This window comes from Miscanthus floridulus, chromosome 19 (genome assembly GCF_019320115.1).
Source record: "Miscanthus floridulus cultivar M001 chromosome 19, ASM1932011v1, whole genome shotgun sequence".
In the NCBI taxonomy this organism is placed as follows: Eukaryota; Viridiplantae; Streptophyta; class Magnoliopsida; order Poales; family Poaceae; genus Miscanthus; species Miscanthus floridulus.
Window position 1 is genome coordinate 96,261,431 of NC_089598.1, and position 16,156 is coordinate 96,277,586.

General features: G+C 47.3%; 1 protein-coding gene across 1 annotated transcript; it reads right to left on the reverse strand.

Annotated features, from left to right (window-relative positions):
• Window positions 1-6,611: 6,611 nt before the first annotated feature.
• LOC136526900 (cold-responsive protein kinase 1-like) lies at window positions 6,612-15,902 on the reverse strand. Its single transcript, XM_066519472.1, has 7 exons — window positions 15,532-15,902; window positions 8,646-8,789; window positions 8,415-8,530; window positions 8,122-8,332; window positions 7,779-8,016; window positions 7,317-7,467; window positions 6,612-7,212 (listed from the first exon to the last, which is right to left on the reverse strand). Exons 2-7 carry the CDS (start codon window positions 8,713-8,715, stop codon window positions 6,868-6,870), a joined length of 1,131 nt encoding a protein of 376 aa, XP_066375569.1. The 5' UTR covers window positions 8,716-8,789; window positions 15,532-15,902; the 3' UTR covers window positions 6,612-6,867.
• Window positions 15,903-16,156: the final 254 nt, after the last annotated feature.

Genomic DNA, 16,156 nt, shown 5'->3' on the forward strand with positions numbered 1-16,156 from the left:
CGCGCCGCGCGCCCACCTGATATAGACCTCTCACATCATCGAATTATCACATCACTGATATAGACCTCTCAGCTGATATAGACCTCACTTTTCAGATACACGGACATCATCGAATTATCACATCACTGATATAGACCTCTCAGCTGCAAGGACAACATGCAAGGAAGCACAACTAAACTCTATCTCCACCATCCATCTTATGACTGTTTGATCCAAGGGCTGAGGTAAAGCGGCACACGGATCGCTGACATGGCACATTGACAGGCCTCCATTCCTCCTCTTGACCTATAAATAACCACTCACTTCCTCTCATTCACACAAATAATAAGGAAGAAGAACACTCCTCAGCATTTGCTTTCATTGTAGTACCAATATCTGGAGGGTCGTCCAGAGGGAGAGGAAAGGGGAAGAAAACTACCTGGGGGTGGGAGGGTCCTCTTGGTCCCGATTTCTTTGAGGAAGCTCTTTATGAGAGGTTCCCAGTTGAGAGCAAAAGTGATTTCACCAAAGAGGCACCACTGACAGGATACGATGAAAGGAAAGAAGAGTGGCCAAAATGCATGCATGGTGAGGACTACCTAGTGCAGATGTTCACCGAGGGAATAGATGGAGGTCGTCGTTTCTTCAAATGCCCGCGAGCATGGGTAATTTTTTTACTATTTGTTTCTTCAATATGTTTGTCTTGTATATCACTTACACGACATACTTTTTGTAGTCTTCCTTGACAGAAGAAAACTATGGGTTCAGTAGGTGGGTCGATCCTCGACCTATTTATCCGCATGCGGAGTACATCTACTACCTACAAGACCGTATCTTCGATCTAGAAAGGGAAGTTAGCAGCGGTTACAAGGACGACGAACAGGACGACAACAACAATGGTGCCGATTCACAGGAGGCACTCTGTAATGATCCATATTGCATCTACCCTAACCACAAGAAAAAGGGGTCTCCCCCATCACCCCCGCCACCACCACCACCAACAACGGGAGGCTACTATGGAGAAGGTGCAACACAATTTGCTATGTGGCCACACTACTAGGATGAGTTTATGTTTTTCTTGTGGAGAATCCTAGGTTTAATTATCTAAGGCATGTTAGGTTTAATTACCGAAGGCATGGTTTAATTACCTAAGGCATGTTAGGTTTAGTCAAAGAAAACTATGTACCCAGGTTCGGTACCTGTAGTCACATGCCATTTAATGTGTTTCGTGTGTTGATTTCTATAATATCGTATGTCGTTAACTGTTTTTTGCAGCACGTGTTCAAATAGAAATAAGTCTGTATCATTAAGCGGAATATTAAGACCATTGATAATGAAAACAACCACATAATGAAAAGTTAGATACTATGTCATATTACACAACATATTAATAGTATAACTAAGTGCTGACAGTAGACAAAGGGGCAAATGCACTTCCAAATCCTCAATCTGAAACGTACTGAGTAAGCAACTCATCATCCGAGTACCAGTCCTCTACTACAACCCTGTTGCTGCGGCTAGGCTCAACTGCGTTGCTCTCACCTGTCTGTCGTTTGTAGTAAGCGGCCTCCGCTTTGTCTGCGGCCGCTGCGGCCTGAGTGAAGAACGCGTCGTCATCCTCCTCTGCCTATAAGCCTGCCTCTGCTAGGGCGATGAGCTCGCTCAGTCTGCCAGTGTCGTCGTCAGCCTCCTGCGCCTGAATGCTCACCTCTGCTAGAGAGATGAGCTCGCTCAGTCTGCCTGTGTCGTCGTCAGCCTCCTGCGCCTGTATGCCCGCCTCTGCTAAAGCAATGAGCTCACTCAGTCTACCAGTGTCGTCCTCATCCTCGTCTCCATCATCACACAGCACAATCGATGATTGAACGGTGCGACCAGCTCGTGATCTATGGGCATCTAACTTCTTCTCCTCATATCTTGCACGAGCCACCTCTGCAGCATGTTCTCCGCCGCAACCAATTCCTTGATGTATAAAATGCAATCAGTTAGCAACTCGATAATATTACATTTAAAACCAGGCAACGAAAAAAGGTTTTCAAGCACTCACTGGCACATAATGTAGCAACATGCTCATCCAAGACCTGCATCTGTACTCTTGTCTCCTCCCTTGCCTCATTCCTTGCCCTCTCCTCCTCTAACGTCGTTCGCCTCTCCAATCCCCATTTGTTAAGCCCAACATCGACCGGGTTACAAATACCGCGCTGTCTAGCAAACTCACACATCTTTTCTTTGTGATGTTTAACGAATAGGTTGACGTAGTCAGGTCCATATCCCCTCTTCCGTGCAATTACTTGCCTCTTTTTCAGTTCATCCAAAAACTTAGCTTGACCATCATAACATTCCCAACTGCATTTCCTAGTACTTTGTTCAAAACAAATATTATATCATATATGTATTAGGAAAACAAACAAAATACGATTTCATGTTTACCAGAATTATAACAAACCTCATCATACTCAATCATATGGCCGCAATAATGACCTATTCCAAGCTCCGAAGGGACTAGGCCATAGTTGGATTTTACACCACATTCGCACATGACAGGAGGTGCTTTGTAGATTACACGTTCTTTCTTCTTTTCCTTAACCCTCCGCGGTTTTTCCGGCCATTGGTTCTTAGGACCATACAACCACTCCTTGAAACGACACTTCGCCATTGAATACACCTAAATAATGAGACATTAGTACATAAACACATATAGCTCAAGATTTTAACACATACACTTTGCACTTACTTCATGCTTGTTTGGACACACAAACTCCAACGTATTCTTAGGGCTTATCACAGCTCGATCTCCGCAATCGCACAGAGGAGGTTCCTCGAGTCGTCTAACGGTGGCTAGGTGCTTCTCCTTAGCCGTCATTGCCAGAGGGTTAGGAGGGGTGGAACCCACCGCTTAAAGTGCTCACGTGGATGTCTCCCTCTAAATCAATCGTCGAAAAAGAGGTACCTAGGATCAAACTTTTCTGCACCATCGATCCACTGAAAGAAAAAGCACCTCTCATGGTCCTACACAACGAGATTCCAATAATATATTAGTACCATACTTAAACAAATAAAGAAAAAGGATAGTACAAATAATTTCTTACATTAAACCGACTACATGTGTAGAAGCAACGCGCGGCTGTGTCTGGATGTTTCGATTGAAAAACATGGGCCGGGAAACCACAATCACAGTTAGGGACAGGAAGGTCAGGGGGAACAGGGGCATCTTTGCTAGACGCGTCGGGGTATAATTCGCGAGGACGACCCCGTTTTCGCCAAAACTCCGCCCGAAACATTTCTTGCATCTAACAAATAGGATGTAATTTAGCAAACATAAATAAAAACATCACAACAAAATATCAATGAGAACCATAACTACAATACAATCAATTTCGTTATAAGAACCAAAAGCAGTTAACATTATACCCTAAACCTAGGGTTTCTCATTTCATCCACAACAATAAACCCATAACATAACTACATACGGCTTGGTTTGCTAGCATTTTTCACGCCTTGAAATGAACCTACGGTTGTATAATACATATATTGAGGGATACAATGAAACCCTAAGTGATGACGATTCTTAGGTTCAAAAATCCGACTAATATGTACCGAATCTATACGAGAAAAACAAGAAGGTGAGCGAGTATACCTTGCTCTCGAAGATCTACGGATCAAATCAAGGTTTTCAAGGTCCAATATGTCGATTCGTGAGGTAGGATGAAGTGGCGAGAAAAAAACCCGAGGAGAAAGAAGAGGAAGAACGCTCAGGGAAGAAGGCTGGGCGGGGGTTAAATGCAGGTAGCTCGGCGCCGAGCTCGGCGCCAAGATCTACGGCGCCGAGCTCGGCGCCCTCAGCTCTGGCGCCGAGCCCCTTGCAGGCCGTTTGCCTGTGGCCAGGAGCTCGGCGCCAGTCACCGTGGCGCCGAGCTCGGCGCCACTCACTCTGGCGCCGAGCCAAGGGTCCATTTCTGGAATTCTTTCCGCCAGGGGTCTATTTGAGAGAAACTTTCGAAAAAAGGGCCAAAAAGTAAAAAATTCGGTAGCTGAGACCACCGTTCTGGCATTCATAATACATTATTAAAAATTATGGGGCTATTTGGTTGTTGCCTCCCAAGCAGAGAAATAGCCAGACAAGCATCTGGCCCTAGGGTGATGAAATCCAACTCATGAGAGTGGTTGTTTGGTCCAGGCAACTCCTCAGTCTTCTAACTAAACAGTCCCTACACCTCTAGAATAATAGTGCATATATTTGAAAATTATATATTACTTAATTGTTTTTAAATGAAATGGGCAAGGACCTGCTGATTATATTGATAAAGATGAAAACTCAAAAGGGACAAACAATAGCACCAGAAGGTTTTACAATAAAAAAAAAACAACAGCTGTAAATGACAGAGACAACTCAACCAGCAACAACCCATCGCTCGCAACATGAGCAAACAGTAACACAAAACACCTCTACACACACACACACACATACGCAACACAGTATCATTATCGCCAACCAACCAACAATGCAAATGGGTGTAATCATCAGCTCACCCGTGATTCCTGCCATTTGTTCCTATAGAAATGCATATATATGGCTGCCCCTTTCATAGACGACCCAAGAAATCAAACCCTGATCTCAGCTATCATTCTTGCATGCAGGTGGCTACCATTAAAAAACACTTGAGGGAACAATCTGTGTGAGCGTTTCCTGACAACGCCAAGGACAAAGAACAGGACTTTATCTATCTCTATATATTTATATAATAAAGATATATAGTAATAAAATCACACGTCAAGAACTAGTCAACAGTACTTATTAGCCCGGGCTTATCAACCAACAATAATATTTTTCTCTCACAATAAAGCAGCGTCACAGCCCTCCAACCACTTACACACATAAAAGTTGAGCATCGATCGCTTGGACCAATGCGGCGCATCATGCATGTACATTCTTCTTTCTAGGCACTGTACACTTTACTGTTTCATGCAAAGGAGAAAGTGATGAGACCTCCTGATACGAAACAAGCGTATGCCCGGTGCTACCGGACAACCACTAGAATCATTGCATGCCTAGGTGCTTTATTCGGCTCTCATACGTAGTAAGGGGCACCCAAAAAAAAAGGGCAGTACCGCAGTAGTAGTACATGCACTAGTACTATACCTCCGCGTCACGTAGACATAGTGTCACATAGAGTGTATAAATCTAGGATCCCGCGGAGTCAAAGATTTTTTATACATATTAAAAAATATTAATGTTCCTGATACGTAATAAGTATCATTAGATTAATCATATGATATATTTTCGTAATAAATCTAAATGGAGATCTAAATGTAGACAATATATCTTCTACAAACTTAGTCAAACTTAAAAAATTTGTACTCCTCGTAAACAAGATTTACATTATTTTTGGAAATATAAAACAAACACATCTAGTAAAGATGCTCTCTTCATTAAAAAATATAATTCTTACTTATCGAGAAATCAAACATTTTTAAATTTGATTAGATATTTTAAAAATATTAATACATTTAGAATGATCATTAGTTTAAACATGGAATGTATTCCATATAATATATATTGGCCCTATTCTGCTGTACTACTTCAACAGTACTTTTCAGACAAACAGTGTTTTTTCTCTCACAACAAATCAGCATAAGCATCAATACAAGCTAAATTTCAGCTAAACGAATAGGGCCATTTATTTGGAGTTACAAAAAGTAATAATTTCTTTTATAAACTTAGCCCTATCCAAGCCTAGAGTTTGCATGCTTTTGGAAACGGAGGCATAGTACTTTTCCGTATTATGCCAGCGCTCACTTTTCTGCAGTTGAGCCCCAGGGCAGGGCAAGGTCACACTCACTCATGCTTTCATGCGGCAGACAGGCCCAGCTAGCACACCAACCAGCCAGGCCAGCCGATGCAATGCACGCATGGGGCCCCCGCCCGCCTGCGTTGTGCGCCTGTGCCTGTGCCTGTGAGCTACATGGACCGATCATGGCGGCACACCAATCGCTCTTCCAAGAAGAAGGCATCTCCGGCTCCACGTACGGCGTGTAGGCCGGGCGGGCGCTGGCCGGGCATAGTGGCGGTGATGGCGAGTGCTGAGGCAGGTGAGGACACTGCGCTGCTGGCTGGTGGCTGCCGGCTGCCGCCTGCCGCCAGCGCGCCCTGTGGCCGTGGCCAGCCCAGCCACGCAGCTCGCAGCGCCGGCCCTGCATGATGATGCTACGCCCCTGCCTGCCCCGATCCAAGGCCTGCGCCTGGCGCGCGTGTCGGCCGCCGGCGAGACACCAGCAGCCGGCCAGCCGGCCTCTGCGCGCTGACCTAACTTCACTGCACCTCTCCATCATCCACCGGGGCCTGCACCTGCACGCTTGTGCCGTTGCGCGGGAGCAGGGCCAAACTCTGATCACAAGACACACAGAACCTCCGGGCAAGTACACAGCACTAGCACTACAGAACTCAACGTGTTCAGAACGCTCTTAAGCCTCGTTGCGCATGAACAAGTTACAAGTAGTCAAGTAGAGCTCCTCCAGGATGCTAGCTGCGCATGACTGACTGCATCTGCAGTTTATATGTATATGTACAGAAACTGCAAAAAAAAAAAAAAAGAGAAGAGACTATACAGATACTGACAGTGTTTTTAGAAGATACATTGTTATCAACAACCAAAACAAGAAGATTTTCCTCTTCTTTTTTTCAATAACTTCACAGGTTGCTTTCCAGTTCTGGAACTCAGACTGACTCACCAGTTGGTTCATGCTCTATAATTCTAACCCAACGAGGGAATGGACATCTATATACGCACACAGATCATATAAGACCACCAAAAAGAATTCTCTTCGGCCTATGCTACATACACTTTCCGGTCCTCTAGCTACACGATCGCAACCTCTGCTCATCAGCGATCATCAGTCGCGCTCCGATATCTCGGTGACGGTGATGGAGGTGCGCGTTGTCTCCTCAGATGACAGCTGGGATGACCGCGCCATGATGGAGGTCAGCAATGTCGACGACGTGGCCCTGCTCCTCATCTTCAGGTCTCCAAAATCCCTGATCACGTCGGGCTTGCTGATCACCTCCGTGCCCAGGTCGGCCTCGCCTTTCAGCATGGCGACCACCGTAGACATCCCTGGCCGCCGTTTCATGTCTTGGGTGCAGAGGAGCCCAACCTTCAGAAACCTGCAGGCTTCATTGACGTCGAGGTCATCGCCGATGATCTTCTCCAGATCCCCCCGGTCGTAATATCTCCATGTCTGCAAAAATATAGAAGCGATTTGTTCAGAAATGCAGTTTGAAGCAACCACTTTCATGGCAAGTGTTTTGTGTCTTGTCTGTACTAGTAGAATCCCGTATATACCTTCTCAAGGAGAATCTGGTCATCGTAGGGCAATTTCGTATCAGTGTTGCATCTTCCACTCACAATTTCGATAAGCAGAACGCCAAAGCTGTAGACATCTGCCTTCCGCGTAACTTGTCCTCGAATTGCATATTCAGGAGCCAAGTAACCTCTGCGAGCAAAACTACAGTGTTAGGTACCACACAAACCATGTCTGAGTGACCAAATACTAGTTTGGTTTCATTCTTTCCACTGCACTCCCTGATTAGATATTTAGATCAACAGAACCTCTTTAAGTAACTGTCACTGGACAATTGTAGCTGCCAATGCCTCTCACAACTAAGTTTAAAGGAAAATCACAAAAAACCCCCTAAGTTTAAAGGATCATCAGACCTACAATTGGAGTATGTGGATGGAGAACACAAAGTAGTAAAAGAAACATCCATCACAGTAGAGGAAACAACAATAGTAACTTTCACTTACAGGGTCCCTGCGACTCTTGTGCTAACATGTGATACATCCGGAGGTAGAAGCTTTGCCAGACCAAAATCAGATATTTTTGGTGTGAGATCCTTATCGAGAAGTATATTGCTTGCCTTGATGTCGCGGTGAACAATGTGGGGGCGGACACTGTCATGGAGGAAAGCTAATCCTTGGGCAACACCAATGCAGATATTTACCCGAGTTCTCCAGTTGAACTGGATGTTGCTATGTCCCGAACCTATAGAACGGCAAGCACGGGAATGTTACAGGATGTAAACATTTTACCTTGCTAAAAGGATATTACTCCAGAAAACAATATTCAGAATTCAGTAAAGAGAACTACCTAGAAGGATATGTGCAAGACTATTATTTTCAAGATAATTGTAGACAAGGATCCTGTGGTTCCCTTCTACACAGCACCCATAGAGTTTGACAAGGTTCTCATGTGCTACATCAGAGATTGCAAGAAGCTCATTAAGAAACTCCTTTGCACCTTGTCTAGAATGTAAAGACAGAACCTTTACGGCAATAGCTGTTCCATCCTTGAGTGTTCCCTGAAGTGGTAAGTTAGAAAGGTTTTAAACACCAGTAATGCATTCTGGTCCTTTATCAAATTGGAAGTAGTTATGCTACTACCTTGTAGACAGGTCCATAACCCCCCTCACCAATCTTATTGCTTTGGTCAAAATTTGATGTGGCTCTAACCAGTTCCCTGTAGCTGTATCTTGTTATATTCTCAGAACCAGTGAAATCTGCAGAAATAAGTTAGTGTCATGAAGGAAGGCAGATTCATTAAAAGTAGAGAACAAGTATACTAATTTTGAAATGGTGATCTTTTTACATAACTGTAGGCATAAGAGATCTTACAATCGTTAGATGGATTGTCTTGTTGCTGTGCCCCCCTTTTCCTCTTGAAAAAGTGAGCAAAACAGCTCATTCCTGATGTGTTTCAAACTACCGGTGCCCACCGTCGTGCAGTGTATCATTTAACTGAGATGGCAGTTCAGTATCCTGAAACATGAGGGCATGAACAGAGGCTCTGCTTATGCAAGAAGTAGCAGTATAAACAATACACTAGGCAACTTGCAACAATAAAAAATGAGCAAAATCTGCGCTTAGCAAAAATGGAAACCTAAGGAAAAAGCCAGAAACTGAATGCTACTAATCACTAGAAAGTGTATATCCTTTTCTAAAAAAAAAAAACTTGAAAATGTATATGGGCAAAAATTACTTTCCCACAATTGCAGTAGCAGGAAAGGATATCTATGTATACAGTACTGTATGTCTGTAATAACGAAAACTTATCAGAACCCGCTAAAACAGTACTGATGTGATATGTGCATTCCAGTTAGAAAACAAAAGATATTTTCTTTGTTTGTTTTGGCATTCCAGTTGAGGGGGGAAGGGGGCAGAATAGTAATCTATAGAACAACAGGAGTGTCCAAGCATGTTAAAATCTCAAAATAGAGTTCTCAGAATAAATCTAACCAAAGAGCCAAAGAGGAGGATCTAAAGATGAGTCCGTTACGCTCCCCCGCTCCTCCGCCCCCGCCCCCACCCCCGCCCCCGTACGCCGCCCCCCAACCCAGATCCGCCGCCGCCGGCTGCGCCCCCCTATCGCCGTGCGCCTCCACGCGCTCCCCACCCCGCGGTCGTCCTCCTCATCCCACTCGCAAGCCTGGCGGTGGCCCCCTGCCACAGATCGAGACCGTCCCCCACCGCTTCCCACCCCGTGCGTCACCTCCCCGCCGCCCAATCCCCGAATCGACCGCCGTGGGGCCGTGTTTCCGGCTCCGCGCGCCCGCTGCTGCGCCCGCTGCCGCTCATGGCGCGGCCCATGTTGCCATCTCGGTCGCCGTGGAGCCGGAGCTCCGCCTCGACGCAACCAGTGCTACTCCCGCTGCTGCTGCCGCCGGGGCCGTCAAGTCAGGAGGCACGTCGGGCAAGCGCGTCAAGTTCGCCTCCCCCCTCTGCAACCTCCCGGTGAGAAGCTACTACTCCAACGCCGCTGCGCCAACTAAATCGTGCCTTAGATCCGCTGCAGTGAGGTGTGCCGCTGGCGCTCGCTCCGCCGGGCATTCAACTCCCCACCTCCAGTCCGCAGCACCCGGCTATAATGGAGATTTCCCTTCCCGAGGGGGATGGCTCAGGGCTGTCACCGGGGTGCGGCAGCTGGCCGATGGGGCATTCATTCACGCGCGCGCCTCGCGTCAGAAGATGAAGATGGATGGTCAATGGTGCGCCCGAGACGCTGGTGGCGTCTCCCGGAGTTCAACTCCCTCAACCACCCAGGTCAAATCGCCGCGCCACCACCACAGCGATGAACTGCAGCGGCGCATGAGAGGTAAATGCTTCCGTTGTCTCTCCCCTGGCCACGCCGCGGCGGGCTGCAGGGACCCGGTGCGGTGTTTCTCTTGTGGCCGCTGGGGGCATAAAAGCTTTGTGTGCAAAAGCAGACCTTCTTCTCCCAGGCAGCAAGCTCCCACGCCAAAGACTGCTCCACCACCTCTCGACGAAACCAACTTCCCTCCTCTGGGTACGGCAGCGATGGCCAGTCCAGGGGACCCCGCTGTCCGTCCTCTGGACACCTACGCTGTGGCCTTCTCCGTCGACAACATGGACCAAGAGCTCGACCGTCTCTCCATGCATGGCATGGTGGCCTGGCTGGGGGGGGGGGGAACCGGCAGGTGGTGGAGCCGAACGTCATCAAGAGGGCCATCTGCCACCATTTTCCGGTTTGTCCGGAGGATGTCACCGTCGTCAGGCACGCCCCTGAAGACTTCTTCATCGACTTCAAGCACCGCCACCACCGCGACAAGGCTGTGGCACAGGGGACCTTCCCCTGTCACAACCTCGACATCCACACAAGGCCGTGGCAGCTGGTCACGCACGGGGATATCTGCGACCTCAAGTACCGTGTTCGCCTGTGCCTGGAGGGCATTCCCCTTCATGCCTGGAACGAGAGCATCGCCAAGATGGAAGGCTTTCAAGATCTTGTCCATTTGAGGGCGGAAGACAAGAACTCCAATCTAAACCGGCGCCTCATGGGGGCATTTAGAGCGACGATCAACCATTTGAGGCTCAAAGAAATCAAGCTAAATGGACATCGCTTCACTTGGAGCAATCAACAGGACAACCCGACGCTCACTAGAATTGACAGACTACTATGTACCCCCGAGTGGGAGCTGTTCTTCCCCGCGTGTTTCTTACACTCCCTCTCATCGCTCATGTCGGACCATACCCCACTGCTACTCCAGGGAGAGCTTGACCACCAACAGAGCACGTCCTTCCGCTTCGAAAATTACTAGACTAAGATGGAAGGCTTTCAAGATCTTGTCCATAACACTTGGAATAGGCCGGTCGCCTCTGCTCTTCCTATGAAACGCTTGCATATCAAAATGGCGCGGGTGGCAAAAGCGATCAAGCGTTGGAAGAAAGACAAGATAGGGGACACGAGGATGCAGCTCGCCATAGTGAAAGAAGTATTGTTACAATTAGAGGAGGCCCAAGAGCATAGGTTGCTCACTGCCATGGAGCTTCACCTATGTTGCCGCCTCAGAACCCGTAGCACTGGGCTCGCAGCCATTGAAAAATCAAGAATCAGACAGAGATCGAGACTAACATACATCCGGTGTGGAGATGCTAACACAAAATTTTTCCACAGTAGAGCCAATGCACGACGGAGAAAGAATTACATACATTGTCTACATACGGATGGGGGGATCGCGGTGGCTCATCAAGTGAAAGAAAATGTGATACAAGATTATTTTAGAAACCACATTAGCTCCGCGGCTCCGAGAGCTTCCACAATCAATTGGCAAGCCCTTGGCTACAACCAACATGATCTCTCCGATCTGGAGGCGCCTTTCTCCCAGGACGAGATAAAAAACACTATATATTCCATGCCTTCCGACAAAGCGCCAGGACCAGAATGGCTTCACGGGTGCCTTCTTCAAAGCTTGTTGGGAAATCATTAAAGATGATGTTATGGCAGCCATGAACAGCCTATTCACATTGAATGCCTAGGGCTTCGAATGGCTAAACTCGGCTTCCATTATCCTTATACCCAAAAAAGCAGATGCAACAAGAGTTACTGACTTTAGACCCATCAGCCTAGTCCATGCCTTTGCCAAGATCTTCTCTAAAGTGTTAGCTAACAGACTTGCTCCTCGACTGAACTACCTCGTCTTCAACTGCCAGAGCGCATTTATAAAAAAGAGAAGCATCCATGATAATTTTCTTTACGTCCAGGGCGCGGTAAAAAGACTACACAAGCAGAAGATACCGGCTTTGTTCATGAAATTAGACATCCACAAGGCTTTTGATACAGTACATTGGGGGTACTTGCTTGAGGTTCTGCAGGCTTTGGGCTTCGGACAGCGTTGGCGTGAATGGGTCTCTATCCTCCTACGTACATCCACCTCGACACCCTTGCTAAATGGGCGGCAGGGAGCCACTTTTAGCCATGCCAGAGGCGTCCGCCAGGGAGATCCGCTTTCACCCATGCTATTCATCCTAGCTATGGACCCGCTTCAACGGTTACTTGACCGAGCAACCCAACATGGGATACTCACCCCCTTACCAATCACGGCGGCAAAATGGAGAACCTCGATGTATGCAGATGATGCGGCCATTTTCATCAGCCCCACAAAAGACGATGTAGAAGCCGTCAAAATCGTCCTGCAGACGTTTGGCACATTCTCAGGACTCCATATTAATCTACAAAAGAGCTCAGTGCATCTGATTGGTTGTGCAAACATCGACCTAGACCAAGTCCTGTCACCTTTCACCGGTACTAGAGGGGGCTTCCCGTGCATATATTTGGGGCTGCAACTCCACATCAGATCACTGCAAAAGATCCATGTGCAACCTCTCATAGACCGTATTGGGCACAAGCTACCCAAATGGAAAGAAAGATGGCTAAACAGAGCAGGACGCCTCACTCTTGTTACCTTTGTCCTCTCCTCCATGCCAACCTACCACCTGACAGTGTTTCCTCTGGCTGCTTGGGCTAAGAAAAAGATCGACAAAATCAGGAGGTCTTTCTTGTGGAAGGGGGAGGAGAATGCTAATGGCGGTCACTGCCTAGTTAATTGGCAAACAGTTACCAGACCTAAAGACCTGGGCGGCTTAGGCGTCCCTGACCTTGAGAGATTTGGGCGAGCCCTCCGGTTGCGATGGCTTTGGCAAGAATGGGTGGACGACTCCAAGTCTTGGAGCGGCTCGGAGCTTCCATGTTCTGATGATGATCGTCTTCTCTTCAACTCCTCAATCATTATATCTTTGGGGGACGGTGCAAAGACTAAGTTTTGGCACCACAGTTGGCTGAATGGATAAGCTCCTAGGTACCTAGCCCCGAACTTGTTCCACCTAGTCTCAAGGACAAACCGAACGATGCAACAAGAGCTCCAGAACAACAATTAGATGCATAAGCTACGAAGAAAAATCACCTCGGCTATCCACATAGAGGAGTTTGTGTCTCTTTGGATACGAATACAGGACGTGCACCTACAACAGGGCGTCCAGAACACCATCTCCTAGCGTTGGACCAAGGATGGGAATTACTCCACCCGCTCGGCCTACAGAATCCAATTCAGAGGTTCGCTTGTCCCCTTCCGTATGGAGTTGATTTGGAAAGCGCGTGTGGAGAACAGATGCAAGATCTTCGCCTGGATCTTACTGCAAGATAAAATTCTAACGGCACAAAACCTATAAAAGAGAGGGTGGCCACACCAACAACAATGTGTGCGGTGCAACGGTTCCTTAGAGACAAACCTACACCTATGCCTTTGTTGCCCTTTCGCTAAGGCGGTTTGGGATCAAATCCTCTCGTGGAAAAACTTCACTCAACTGCAGCAACAGCCCCAGGTTGACCCCACCCATATCAGGTCATGGTGGGATGATGCGGCAACGAAAGTGCCAAAATCTGAGCGTAGGCGGCTTAACGGGGTGGTAATCTACACCTTTTGGAATATATGAAAAGACAGAAATAGAAGAATTTTCGACAACAAGATACAAACAGCGACGCAAGTAGCCGCAAGGATAAAGGAAGACATAGAGCAAAGAAAGAGAGCACTCGATTATGTTTAGCTTACATGCTTATGAGGGGGGGGGGGGGGTAATCATAATCTCGTTTGTCCTTGCTTGTACATAAACTTTCTTTTCCTATCTTAATTGAAAGGCAGAGCTTCTGCCATTGCGTTCAAAAAAAAAAAGAGCCAAAGAGATGCTGTTGCAAAAAGAATTTCTCTTGAGTTCCATAAGGTTACATAAATTATATCCACGCACACTATTTTTCTATGCTATACAAATATCATAATCCCACCTACTAGCGCCCTGTTCGCTTGGCTTATAAGCCGTACTTTTTCAGCCAACGAACAATATTTTTCTCTCACAACAAATCAGCCAACAATATTTTCAGCCATGGCTTATCTGCCAAGCAAACGGGGCAAAGATTCCTAAGTTCGGTTGACCATATAGGGTTTTTTTTTTGGCCAAGGAGTGGACATTATTCAAAGTACACTTGAAGTATGAACAGGAGCAGGAAAACCACTGATACGCAAAGCAGCGGTTCACCCATATCCTACTGTCGATTCACAAAAGGAACTCGCACATCGGCAAAGGCTAGATCACTGAACCTTATTGATGACCATTGATTGGAGACGTTGGTATTTCACTTGTAGTACCAATTCAAAGCAGTGGTTTCATCACCCGTATCCTATCATTAGATAGCACCGATTCGGGTGGCAATAATTCAAAGAACCCTTTTTTTTACGAGGAGTTGACCACATAATTTAAATGCACTTCAAGTATGAACAGAACAGGAGCAGGAAAACCACTGATGCACAAAGCAGTGGTTTCATCACCCGTATCCTATGTTCATTCACAAAACAAACTAGCACCGGCGCACCGCAGCACAGGCTACATCATTCAACCTAATTGATGACCATGGATCGAGACGTTGGTATTTCGCTTTTAGTATCAATTCAGGTGGCAACAATAATACGATCAAACACGGTAGGCTAGGCCCACTACAGCCTTTGTCTAATTCAAAATATCTCCTATAATAGTTAGATAGGCATCAACATCAGACTCCTTTCCTAACACACCAAACATACTTTGGAGAAAAAAGGAGAAAAAAATACTCCATACACAGTCCATTCTTTTAATAAACAGCGAAGAAGACAACCCACCAAAAAAAAAAAAATGCTTCATCAGTAGATAAAAGACGTATGTGTGCAGCCTGTACGTCAGTGCTTATCTAACTGATTGTTGTGAGTAATAATAAATAATACTCCGTGCAGCAGCACAGCAACGGATTACGGCCCATGGTACAGAATAATGACGAATAGAACTACTACTAGTACTAGATATGCGCTGGCATCCAATCCAATTCATTACTGCGAGCAACTAATGCATGATTGGCTCCAATCTGCACATTTGTACTGTGCATAGAATCCCGCCATGGCGTGACGATTTATCAGAAGCTGACAATTATGTGTTACTGACAACCAGAGTTGGGATCAGAAATAAAATCTCTTTGCTAGGCTTTCTGTCCAGAATATATCAGGTAATCTAGTGATTGATCCTGAGTTAGGCGGCGTTGTTCGATCAGAGACACAACCAGCGTTTGAATCGCCCACTAACCCGTGCCCAAACAAGGATTCACGCAACCGCTCGACAAGACAAGATAACGCAACAAGGAAACAAAAGGCGAGACGCGAGAGGAACCCAACGAGACGGCGAGACTCACCTGAAGCGCGGCGAGAGGCGAATTCCAACCGCCAACGGACAACTGAACTTGCTCAAGCTTGGTGATCCTGACAGGGCAGCCCGGGCGGTTCCAGTCCCGCCGTGGCACAAAACCGCCGAAATAGCGCGTCGCGGCAGGTAGCCCCGGTTCGCCGGAGGCTCTAGGCTTCGGTGCCACCGCCCGGACTCAGGCGGAGAGGGAGGGGATCGAGTTAAAGGTAGCAGCTTTTTTTTCTTGGGCTTGGAAGTTTCTCCGGCTTCTGCAATGCTGGACGGATGGGAGAGAGGAGGAGAGGACAGGGAAGGCATGTACTCGTATATACTACTACTACGAGCGTGGCGGCCGCGGGCGCAGTCAAGCCGTTGACTCGGCGAGCGGGCGGGCGGGCGGGCGAGCAGATCGGCCGGGGGCCGGGACGCGGGCTCGGGGACCGGATCGGTGGGTCTCGGCGGCCGGGCCGCGTTACTGCGGGGGCCACCGCGGAATGCCCTCCGGTTTGGTGAGCTGGAGCTCGACTCGGCTGAGACGAGTTGAGATTGACCTCACCATCACCAAGGAGACGAGTTGTCCCTCTCGTTAAAAAAAAAACCGACAATGATATATGTAGGGCGCTGTGACTTCACCT

Excerpts from the sequence above, each read along its gene's own strand:
- LOC136526900 (XM_066519472.1), bottom strand. The coding sequence starts at position 8,715 with ATGAGCTGTTTTGCTCACTTTTTCAAGAGGAAAAGGGGGGCACAGCAA. Across the intron at positions 8,531-8,645 it reads AGACAATCCATCTAACGATT|ATTTCACTGGTTCTGAGAAT; the intron begins GTAAGATCTCTT and ends TTATTTCTGCAG. Across the intron at positions 8,017-8,121 it reads TCTTGCACATATCCTTCTAG|GTTCGGGACATAGCAACATC; the intron begins GTAGTTCTCTTT and ends GCCGTTCTATAG.